This window comes from Rhopalosiphum maidis, chromosome 2, assembly GCF_003676215.2.
Source record: "Rhopalosiphum maidis isolate BTI-1 chromosome 2, ASM367621v3, whole genome shotgun sequence".
Taxonomy (NCBI): Eukaryota; Metazoa; Arthropoda; class Insecta; order Hemiptera; family Aphididae; genus Rhopalosiphum; species Rhopalosiphum maidis.
This window is the reverse complement of record NC_040878.1, coordinates 83218446-83231222: the sequence shown is the minus strand read 5'-3', so window position 1 is coordinate 83231222 and position 12777 is coordinate 83218446. Positions and strand designations below refer to the sequence as shown.

Genomic DNA, 12777 nt, shown 5'->3' with positions numbered 1-12777 from the left:
TTTTGTATTTATTTATTCAAATTTTACACACGATATTTTTACCAAAAGAAATATACTTTTTTAAATTTTTATATCTGGTCACCAAATTGTACATACAAAATAACAAATATAAATAAAAAATAAAAATAAAGTCTAAAGTTATACTATATTATTTGTATACAAAAAATATTAACTGTAGAAACTTGATATATTATTAAACCGATTGTAATTCAATGACATTTTAAAAATATTTAAGCTATATTACCACTATAAGACGATCTATTCACACCGTTCTGTATTACGTTAGTAATTTAATATAATTATAATATTATAATGTAATAGACTAATAACTTTTAAGAAATATACTTAAATGAAGTTTTTGTTGAAAATTAGTTCAACATGCTTCGCTATAGCATTATAATATGTATATATTATAAATATATAATACATTTTCTTCAGAAATATAAACTGACAATCCCTCTATTCAGATGATCATATAGAATCGTTTTTCGATTTATAATTTAATTAAAATTTAACACAGCCATTATAGTGGACCTATTCAATTAAAATGTATATAATATAAAACCTATATTATAGGTACAGCATACAACAGAGATAAGAGTTCTTTTATTTTTTTATTTTAAGTTGACTGAATACAACAAAACATATTAAAATGGAAATGGTCATTATTATATCAATATATCTAATAATAATTACAATAATAATGAAAATACTCATAAAATAATGTTCAATATTATAGTTATCAATATTTTATTATTACTTAATACATATTAAATACAAATAACGAGATGCTTAAAATAAAAAACTATACACATTCTACGATCCTTTAAAATTTAAAAATTTAATTTATGAAATCATTCCTTACCTTTTTTACGGACTACAGCTTTATAAGGTTTTAAATAGGAGAATGGACTACCCCCTTAAAAGTTCAAATTGTTCAATCGTTTTTAATATTGACAACCTATTGATGTTGTTACATATTATTGTACATTAATATATATAAAAAAAGAAAAAGCGTTTATTTATTTAAATTATATTGATTTTTAAATATGAGTGAACAAAGTGAAAAAAAAAACGTACAATAAAAGATCCATTATAAATTTATAAATATCTTAGTATATTTTTAGAAATCAATCCCTGTATTTGACAACGAATTCTTCCATTTTTGCAATATATTTCTCTTGGCAGTCTTCTTTGGAAGTACCTTTTAAATTGGTCCAGAACTCCCACTTTTTTTTTGCTTTCAAATCAAACATGCCGGGTTTGCCTATATTTATAATAAAAAAATATATTATAAACCGTATTTATACATGTTATATTGTCATACCATGGTTGGTGAATTTATATAAATAGGCAAGTATGGAATGTAATATGTACGATGTATACGTAAATAAGTAAATTACATAATATTTATGACACATTTTGTTCATGTTTTGATTTTCGTTTTCAAATAAAAACCGTACTTAAAATATAAATTTTTTAAGAGTTGCAATTATTATCTATAGGCATTGGCACACACACATGACTGATTTTGTTTTCAGTTTATTATTTTTAAGTTTGTAAACGTCGAAATATGCATAAACGGACGTGAATAACTGTATATAGGTAGAATATTTCAATCTCGATAGCTTGTCAATCGTGCGATAATATGCACTCTCATTACAAATATTACAATGCACGGCCTTATTTTTTGTTAGTACGAGTTTCGTGAAATGTCAAAAGTCGCACAAAGCGTTAACTAGAATGCATATTAATAAGTAATAAATAATTTAATAATGTTGTTCACTGATAGCGGTCAGCATAGAATTAATTTTAAATTCGATGTTTCGCTGTACAAGAACAAGAAGTATTATAATTAACGGAAATAAAATCGCGGAAAAAAATATGTATTCAACGACAAGTTCCTAATATTTATACGTTTGCCATTGTCGATACAGGTATGTATATCAAATAAATTATGTATTCGTATTGCAGGAATTACCAACAATATAATACAATATTACATGTTTTGATGTACAGTGATCTCGAAGGGAACGATCAAGTATTGTGTAAGTTTGCTATAATTCTTTATGCCACAACCAGCAAAAGATTAAGTATTTTTATTAATTATAATATCCGATTTGTTCAAACATATCACAAATGGTTTTTTGATTTTTTTTATATTTTGCTATAATTGTCCTAACGTATTATACAGTTGCATGATTTTGATTTTGCGGAGTCTATGTTTTACATTAAACGGATAAACGAATGAGTCGAATGACTTTGTAACTATTTCATGAAATGTATCAACTCAAAGTCACTTAACCAAATCGCAATAATTGATTAAAATTCATTATTAAAATTTTATTCATTGAATATTTACAAGCCGAGTAGAAGTCGCAGTTATGTCGGCTTTAATAATCGATAATAATTGCTGTATAATAAGCTGCAGTACATCTCACATTACATGGATTTTTTTTTTTCGTTTCTCGATTATAAAAACGTACGTAATAATCCATATGTCGTACAGTGCGGTACCAATATTGTCGTGCATTTAAAATTTAAATTTATGTTTCATTAACTTGTACCGTGTACGTGCATCACGCATTATACAAGTACCTTATACCATCGTAACACTATAAAATATGTTCTATTCTACTTTGCAGTAATTTTTCTCGCGTTTGGGCGTGCATATACAACATAGAAAAATAAAAATAAAATAATTCACACACACGACGTCACACCGAACACACGATAGGTATAATAGTATAATGTTATTATACTAACTGGTGTCGTTGTCTCCGACTGTGGCTTGCTTGAAGAGGGCGTACAGTTCCAATAGTTCGACGTCGGTCGGTCTCTTCGTGAGCGTTTTCACTTCTTCGGTGGCCGCTTCGAAACGCTGGAAAAAAAAAAAACAACAGAAACAACAATCAAAAAGGAGATATACACGTCACACACGCACTTAACACCGAAACAACGAATTGATATTAACAATAATAATATCACACACCTATATATTATTTATAGATATCTCGTCCGTCAAACGACAATATTATTATTGTCCGACGCAGTTTTTTTTTCTCACCTCAAACCCACGAACCCAAAACATTATTATTGTAGTTATTCAACGTATATATATATACAGACACACCGTACGCACGTTATGTTACGTGATGATCAATAGCATGCAGCGTGTACATTTCGTATATAATAATATATAATATAACTTGAGTGCACGCGGAAGCGGAAGAAATCTCTCGCGTATGTACATATAGGCTTGAGGCTATATATACATCGTGTATATAAGTATATATATCACATAACAGGTATAGGTACTCTGTACAACAGCATAATGTTATGGGTACAGGCACTGCCGACGTGCTGTTTCTTCGTTATCTATATATACGCGTACGCACACCGTAAATAATTGTTTTTATTTCTCAAAGTTGCTGACCTCTGGGGAGCTGTATAATACCGGTAAATAAAATGCACTCGGTGATGTACGAATGTTGTACGACGCAATCGCACACGACCGTGTTGTTATTGTTGTATATTATAAAATACAAGTACACCGACGCGGAAAAATAGATATTTTTTGAGAAACTTGTATTTACTTGTCTGTACACTGAGTCAACGGTTCCCAAACTATTTTCACCGCGACCTTAGGATTTAGACATTAACTCACATAGTTACCAGTCATAATAATACGGGTAAATACTGAATTATATTCACCACTAGTCGCTGTCGAAGTTTAACATTTTATAAAATGAAAAAATATTTTGTATAATTATATCAGTATTTTCGGTGTATAGTTTTCCAACAAATGTCAACTAAAATTATATATTACACGATTGAAGCGTATGAACAATTAAAAAAATAAAGATAAAAATATGCCAATTTATTTATTTCTCTGCGACCACTACGAGTTTGGGAACCGCTGCGCTAAATCCAACGACATTTGAAGCTATTGACATTGTGTTATGCGTACATGTAGCATAATATATTACAGTACAGTGCAGACACCACTGTAAGGCCTCAATACCTAATATTAGGTTATATAATATTGTATACAAAATGTCCGTGAAAACAGTCACAGATCGTTTTGAAATCATTGTGATACGTTTTGGTCATCGTTTCGCATATTATAACATTTAAATTATTTTATGTAGCGTTTCGCGCGGTCTTATTCCGCAAATCTATTATGTATTATACGTCAACGGTCTGCTGGATTTTAAAAACGTACCTACCGTAATTTTCTGGCTTTCTACAATTATTGCAGTCATATTATTATATTTTGTAATACAAAAAATACTACGGTCTGCAGTTCGTACATACATAATAATTGCAAACGCGTGTTTACGCGATTCCAGCAAAGAGAAATTATTCATAATGTTGGAAATAAAACTGTCGTACAACATAAGGTATTGATGAAACGCGTCTAAATACTACGTACAAATTTTCTTATAATATTATTATTATTATTATTATACTGGTTAAATCATTATAACGTGCTAGGACTTTCACGGAACAAGTCATTAAAGATTAAAATTAAATAACTCTTTAGACTACCCACAAACTTAGGTTAGATTTTATCCATTATAAACTTACGATAATCAATACTGTATTATAATATATTATGCATTATTTGGTCAGGTAAAACTGTAACTGACATTGATTGGAGTCAAAAAAAAAAAAAAAATGTTTTATGCAAGACATACCTATAATTGAAATTCATTATGTATAATATAACGAGAAGTATAGGTTTTAGACCTTTGTTTTAATTTAAAAGTTTCAGTGGTTACAAAACAATGAAAATTGTACGATGCGAAAATAAAATACACAGAGTATTACAAAGTTTTCCTTAGAAAAAAATTGCACGTATAAATAAGTATAATAGTGGTAATTATAGATCAAAAGGTAAAATGTCGATCGCATAGAAATTGATCAGTTTACTGTCCACGGAATGTTATACGTTTACTATTGAAATGTGCACATGATTATTATTACATATTAAAGTCGTATACACTAAATAAAACCGATTAATGTGGATTGCATACTTTACATATATGTATATATTGTATTCAAAATTATTGACATCACGACATATTGTTTAAACGTGTTGTGTAATTACTATTAGAAATCGTCATTACAAAAAAAGTTCTCACTGTTTAATGACGGATTTTAAAACTGAAAATGAACAAGCAAATTATTTTTTCGCGTATCACCGAAGAAGAGAAATTGTTTGTCATTGTTTTGTAATAATAAAATATGACGTATAATAGGTACGTATAAGTTAAAGCTGCAATGGCAGTATACTCAAACAAAAACTAGAGACATTAATATTTTAAGGACTGTTATCGTCAGTGTACCTATATAGTGAATAATCTAGATATTTACGAAAGAGTTCCAATAATTAATGATAAATTGCTTGATGTCGTACCACTACAGTGTAATCAAAATCCTAAATAGAAGGTTGAGCCGTTTGTTGCTTACGGTGCCTATTGTAAATCATTGGTTGATTTAAAATAATTTAATTATCAGTGTACACGAATATACGATAGAAAAACGATTATTAGTTATACACATTATACATGTGTAAAAAAAATATCTTTTTATGGCCGTTATAATTATATTACGAATTCGATATTAATTTGGTCTTAAAATTATATTTTGTGATAAAAAAAACCAATAAAATGTCTATTATTTTTAAACTCGCAGTAGGTACTGTTATATTTATTTATCGTTACGACTTACCTCTTGTAATGTAGCCATGATAATGAAGTAGTGTTGTTTGGTTGTAGTAGTAGTAGGTAAAAGGTATTTTATATTTGCACGGAGGTACGGACAAAAATGCACTGCGCCAAGCTTCTAAAATCTGCTGGTCAGTCGGTCGTTACAGAGTGAAATGAAAACTGGTTTGGAAATGAAATTGTTTTTTACCCGTACTACTCGTTTACTATTGTCTAGTGTCTACACTAACACATACGATCCGTATTATACATATACGCATTCGCCGACAACCGTTGGCAGCGTTTGAGTAAGTACGTCATGGCGATTTGAGCGTTACGTTAAAATAACAACAAAATGTTAAATGAAAACAATAAAAACTGCTTACAGACTCATTTATACATAATATTATTATATGCACTATTTATGTTCATAAATAATAAAACCTACAATAATGGCCAAAGACTTAGTATCGGATAATTAAAAACATGTTTTTTGTTTCGGTTCAGATCGCACCTTAACACTCTGAATGTATGATTTAATTACAGACACGTTTTACCAATACGTAAATTATGTCTGTGGAAATAAAAATAATTTTTAAAGTAAATGATTTACGTCAATAAAGCACTTTGAGTACAAACATTTTAAAAATTGAAAGTGATAATCCGTCTCTAACACTTTTATAATCACTATCTTAATCATTCCAGAAAAAAGTCACGAGAAAAAGTTTTGAGTAAGAAACACATTAAAACCTAACAATTTAATTTAAAATTGCTAGTGTTGTCTTAGCACGTAGTTTATTTTTGGACGTTATATATATACATCAAAAACAGATGAATTAATTATTATAATGCTGTTAACTATTGAGTGTTTGAGTAGGATGTTGGACGCAATTTCTATAATGTTTACTGAGTTTGTCAAACATGAAATTAAGTAGGTTAGATAGGTGCTTTATTATAAAGTATAATTTACTTATTATGTAGGGGTTTACAGCATGCTGAAGCAAGAACTGTGCATGATTTCTATTTTTGTAACAATCATTGTACTTAAACTAGAAAAAAAAAAGATTTTTCAAATTATTATTACATGGTAAAAAGTCACATGTCATAATTCATTTAAGTTTATGGCCGATTAGTTTTGTTTTTTAATTTTGTTTACCCACAATCAGAACTAAGCCAGTTAAATAATAACTGTGTACTCCATCAAACGTTATGTACCATTGTACCATGGACCACAACAAGGCACACTTGAACTTTGAAGCGGTGATTAGGAGGAAGCCTTTGTCATTTCCTACCATTAAATACAATATAATTTTATTTTGTCGGAAATGATTTATTTGTTTAAATGTATTAATTAAAATAATAAATGTATTGACATTATTTAACACAAGCTACGTTTATGTTATAATAACAGCATAGTTATTAGTTAACACTTATTGCGGGTACTTATACTGATATATTATGTGAGTAGGTATAGTATTAATTTGAAATTCGCTAAGCAATTTGTACTTTATAAAATTATTGATAAAAACATATTTTACATATAAAAAAATAACTTTTGGCCTCAAATGTATTCCTATTTCTTTGCTTAATTTTCTGGGGACAGAAGTCAGGTTTATAAATGTATAAAACTATACGCTTAAAATCGACTATGCGTATAGTGTGCCTTATAAATTAAAATATCTATTATGACGATTGAATCAGTAATTTTAGAGCTAACCCATAGCAAAAATTGCTATTTCAATTTAATGAAAGTTAAAAGGTTAACCCTAGTTTTAAATTTTGGTAGCCTTGATTATTAATCCTTAGAAAGCTTTCTACTTGTCTGAGAAAATCCCGTTAAAATCGGTTCAACTGTTTCGAAGATTAACTTGGACAAAGACAGGCACTTCAATTATTTTTTTGTATATTTTATAGATATTATAATAAATGTATCATAAATAAATAGATTGGAAATATTTGGACGACACTGACGACGGCTCACGGCAATCAACTGTCAACTTGTTAAAGGCCATTTAAAACTGCAAGCATATTGAGATTCGAGGCTGACGAGTATTGTAATAAATACTTGTTAAAATACTAGTTAACTCACTATATAGGTACTTAGTTTATGTACAAAAGTAAGCGTTTTAGGGAAATATGATACGAGTACATTTAAATAATTTCATGTAAAATTAACAAATTTTCCAGTTATTACACACTATACATACGGAGTGATTCATTTACCATAATTTTAAATTATAACAAAAAACTAATATTTTTTTGAAAAAACTATATTATTACTATTTTTATCGTTATTATTTGTCGAGGTATTGCATGACGACGTTTATTTTTAGTTTCATATTCTGAAATAGAATATTATTTGGTGTATATTGATCAATAAAAATCAAATTTTAGACAAGTAGTTTATTTGATATAACTATTTAAATTTTAAAGTAGAAACGAGCAGAGTGGACCAACACTTTATGTGGTATCTTTTTTTCACTCTTTCCGCTCATCAACATTTTAAATATTAATAGCTCACATAATCTACTCGTCAAAAATTTGATTTTTATAAATTGAAGTAGATAAGTTAAAAAATATTTTGCTTTGAAATAAGAAAATAAAAACGCTAGTGTCGCTAGTTATCGTTAAATATTTAAAAGTGAATTTATATAAAACGGGAAACATTTTATTTATATAAAAATATTGTTTTTAGTAACTTAAGATTATGTAAAATATATATTTAAACGTCAATAGTGTTTGAAATGACGAGTGTCTGACAATCAACCGTATGTATGTATTATAGTTGAATTGTTTTTATAATTTTTTATTAATATACATTTATATTTTGTACGTGCCTGTATTACATATTGATTTGCATGACTCAATAGCCGCGAGTCAATACGTCTAATGAAAAACAGTTCTAAGGCTTTATGAGTATATTATAAGCCTAAATTACAATAAAGAAGGAAATAAAGGAACAAAATATGTTATATATTAGTAAATAACATTTCTATTAAATTATTCCGTCTTACGTAAAAAAATATTTCTTGAGAAGTACCTATTTTATTCTAAATATTGTTTAGATGACTTTTTTTATGCATATAAATACAAGTAGTTTCTGAGTTATTTATTTAAATTTAAGTATTTAAGGATAATGTTCCACGATAATAAGGGCTACGGCCTATGATGATTTATAGATTATATAGATATTTATTAACAAATATTATTTTATTATAGTTGTATTAGCTTGTAGAAAACACCCCTAACTTAACGAACGTCAAATGATAAATCAGTTATTTTACTTGTGAAACGTTAAGTCTAATAATTCAGAGATAACTTGTACGAGTTCAAAATTAAAAAAAAAGACATCTGATTAATAATTTACTATAAAAAAAAAAAATCGTTATAATTTGGAAAAACCAATTTTTTAACGTATTGAAATGGCATAAACATCCAAGTATTTGAAAAAATGATTTTAAACTTATATACTTTAATATTATTACGATTTTATTCAGGTTTGTGAAAAAATCACACTTTGATGTGTACAATATGTAATAAAGAAGTTCTAGACAATATTACAACATTAATAATGTGCAAAAAATGTATGAGCAGTTCGTAAATAGTTACGAAAATTTACGTCCATATTTCTCGTATTTCTCTATTAAATGTTGGAGCAACCTTTTACTGTTCAGTGTGACGGACAAATATTTTTGATCGTGTATGGTGTATATGATTTTCGTGATGGAATAATATACTAAATTATTATATTTTTCTATGCGATTGTCGGGTGATTAAAATATGTCCGACAAAACGTACAGCATGACCTTCTTGTATCGGACACGCACAAGTGCTTACCGTCCGATATAAATTCTATGCCGGGACACCTTTGATATGGTCTCGCTATTTTTTATACAAATATCGGATCATATTTGATTATACTTCAGTCCCAAATATATATATATATATACAGTTGTCTGTAAACTGTAAAGCACAAAACATTCATAATTATTACATTGTAAATAGCATATGTTAATGACTAAAAGTTGATGTGATATTATATTTTATAAATATACTATTTGACTAGGAACGACCGAAACCGAATTCAAAGTAACCGCCGAGGAAAAAAAGTTCATAAATAAAACTCGCCCTGTCCTGTTGTCCTTATATTCTGAGCGATAAAATATGCGGTTAATTTAAATTCGGCCCGGTTCTTCTGTAGTGTAGTCACATAGTGGTACTTACTTAGTTCACAATATTTATCTTGATATACCAAACCACCGGATAAACGTACTCGAAACCAAGACGGACATATAATATTATTATACTTTGTAAACTTTGCATGAAGCCTAATCAAGACTTGGGATATTTTTTGGTTGTTTTTGTTTATTATTAGTATAATATTTCATTTACAGAGATGGTTAACTTAATTGACAGTGGACGTATCGACATATTGTTGACTATTGTACAAAATTACGTAGTCACGTTGTTTATGATTTGTTGAAAAAAATATATCATAATGCAATTTATAATCATTAGAAAAATAACTATATATTTACTTACACACGAAATAATTAATAATAATAATAATTTTAAAACAAATATAACTCAAACATTATGGTTTTCGTTTCAAATTTAAATTTTCGATAAAAAAGATATTTTAATTTTTACTTAATATACTTTTAAATATATATGTTTTTACTATAAGAGTTTATTAATAACCTATATATTTAAGGTGATTCTTAATAAACACGCATTTTCTTGAAAACTATTAACGTTTTACTTTTTTTTGTTTAGTAAATCCAACTAAATTATAAACATGTTAAAAAAATGAATTATTCAGCGTTTTAATTTTTAAGTAATTTATATTTTTAAATTCTTAACAGAATACATTTTTAATTTTATATTTTAAAATAGGATACTTATCTGAGAGTATTTGAATATATATAAAGACCTAATTTCGAAATATTAGTTGATTAATTTTAAGTAATTTAATTTTAATTTATTTAGATTTGTATAGATAACTTTTTTGTTCATTGAAACTTTCACAATTATTAAAATAGTTATTTAAGAGTCGTTATTTCAAATCTTAAGGAAACTGCAGTTTTAGAATAATTATTTGAATTTGTCATTTGCGATTAAGTGAGGGTTTTAGTTTGAAGATAATCCAATTTAAATGGTATAAGTAAGTATTTTTTTCTAGTTTATATCTTCACTTTTTAATGTTAATTTTAGATTCTGAGCGGAGTGATGAATGTATTGGTTTTATTATGATGTGTTTTTATATATTTTTTTAGTGCACGATAAAATGCTCTGATTTTTTTGTATAGAAAATTGGATCTAATGTTTGGAAAAAAATACATAATACAAAAACGTTAATACTTATTAATAAATTGATTATTTACCATTAAAAGTATCAACTGTCTTTCAACTATACATAAATCTAATTGTTATTTAAACTTTTATCCATACATCTGGTTAATGATATTATGTTACCGATAACTGATGCTATAATTGTCGAACTTGTCCGGTTTCTAATATCTTTTATTATTATATATCAATTTATTTTCCAGTATTTAAAGTTATTAGTGATTCAAGAAACATATCACCAATCCAAATGTCCAAATGAATAAGTCATTAAATAGGCATATTCAAACGAGTATACAAAATCGTTCGCAGTGCCATAGGTGGGGATCGGGGGAGGGCTCGAGGGGACTAAGCCTCCCAGAAGTTTAAAGTACAGGTCTTAACATTATATAGGTGTAATGAGCATATATTATTGCTCAGCCCCCCCCCCCCAGTAAATTCACCAAATTTCCGCTTATGCGCAGTGCATACCAAGGCACCAAACACGCGTTTTGACGAAGTTCGATAAATTAAATCACGCGAAAAACTAATTTATACGTTTAATTTGCGCGTTTAAATTCATTTCTGGGTGGTCATCTTTTTGTTTTGTAACAAACATTTAAGCTATAGGATAATTTCATAGTTAATTTTTCCTCAAACTTAATAATATATCGCCACGTGCGTTAAATATTTTTTACTTTTCCGGAATATGTTGATTTTTTGTACTCCAAACGGCCACAGATGCGTATTGCTTGACAGTGCCCAATCTTAATCGACGTACATCGGCTTGGTGTAGACGGCGGTCAGCAAGTACTTTTCGGTCTTGTTCCGGCGCATGAGTCTGATGGCCATGTATATCAGTACGTAAGATCGAAAATTTTTTGGTGTCCGGTCGATTCGCGGTCGTGATTCGTTATTTCTACATCGCTTGACGTCCAACGAGTTTATGTCCGTTCCAAAAGCGTTGTCGTAACGGGATAGGTATCCTCCACCGCGCCGATATTCAGTTAATCCGCATGTATGTCGCGCTGAATTTCGGTATCATTCTTTTGCAATGGTTGGTGGCGTGGATTACGTTTTGTTTCACTATACGTGTATCTGATTTTAAGCGTCTGTTATGTCGAAATCGTAGACCCGAGTGTCGGCTGTACACTCGGTGGCATTTGAGGTTTGATATTCAACGTTTTTGCGTTCCATTAGAGAATTAATTGTTTGCGCGATATTTCTAGATTATTTAGATACATTTCTTTTGATTTTTGTAATCTTTCGCAACGTACATCTCTAAAACAATGAAACTCGTTCGTATAATAGTTAATAAACGGAGCTAGGTAAATTGAGTCCGAAATACCGTTTTTGTGATAAATATTGGTTACAATAGGTTTAGTTTCCAAAACAGCACATTTTCCTTCTCACTTTTACAGGTTTAGGACTATCTGTTATGTTAACAACTAGCGTGATTAAAAATGTGTTTTTTTTTGTTTTAATATCTAATATAATTCACTACGTTGTACAATACAAATCACAATTAATTAAATATAATAATATACAAATTTAAGTCAATTTTTTTATTTTTTATTAATATTTATTGTTATCATGTACATGATAAAAATTTATATGATATATTCTTAACGAATTCAAATCTTGAAATATTTTTATTTTTATGTTTCAAAATTTCTTGTCTCAAAAACAATTTTTTCCATTGTTATTTTTTTCATTTTAGTTACCATGATATTGTGATTTA

General features: G+C 28.3%; 1 protein-coding gene across 1 annotated transcript; it reads right to left on the bottom strand.

Moving 5' to 3' along the window:
* Positions 1-1017: 1017 nt before the first annotated feature.
* On the bottom strand, positions 1018-6009 carry LOC113553155 (acyl-CoA-binding protein homolog). Its single transcript, XM_026956331.1, has 3 exons — positions 5737-6009; positions 2767-2881; positions 1018-1267 (listed from the first exon to the last, which is right to left on the bottom strand). Exons 1-3 carry the CDS (start codon positions 5752-5754, stop codon positions 1131-1133), a joined length of 270 nt encoding a protein of 89 aa, XP_026812132.1. The 5' UTR covers positions 5755-6009; the 3' UTR covers positions 1018-1130.
* Between the last annotated feature and the right edge of the window lie 6768 nt (positions 6010-12777).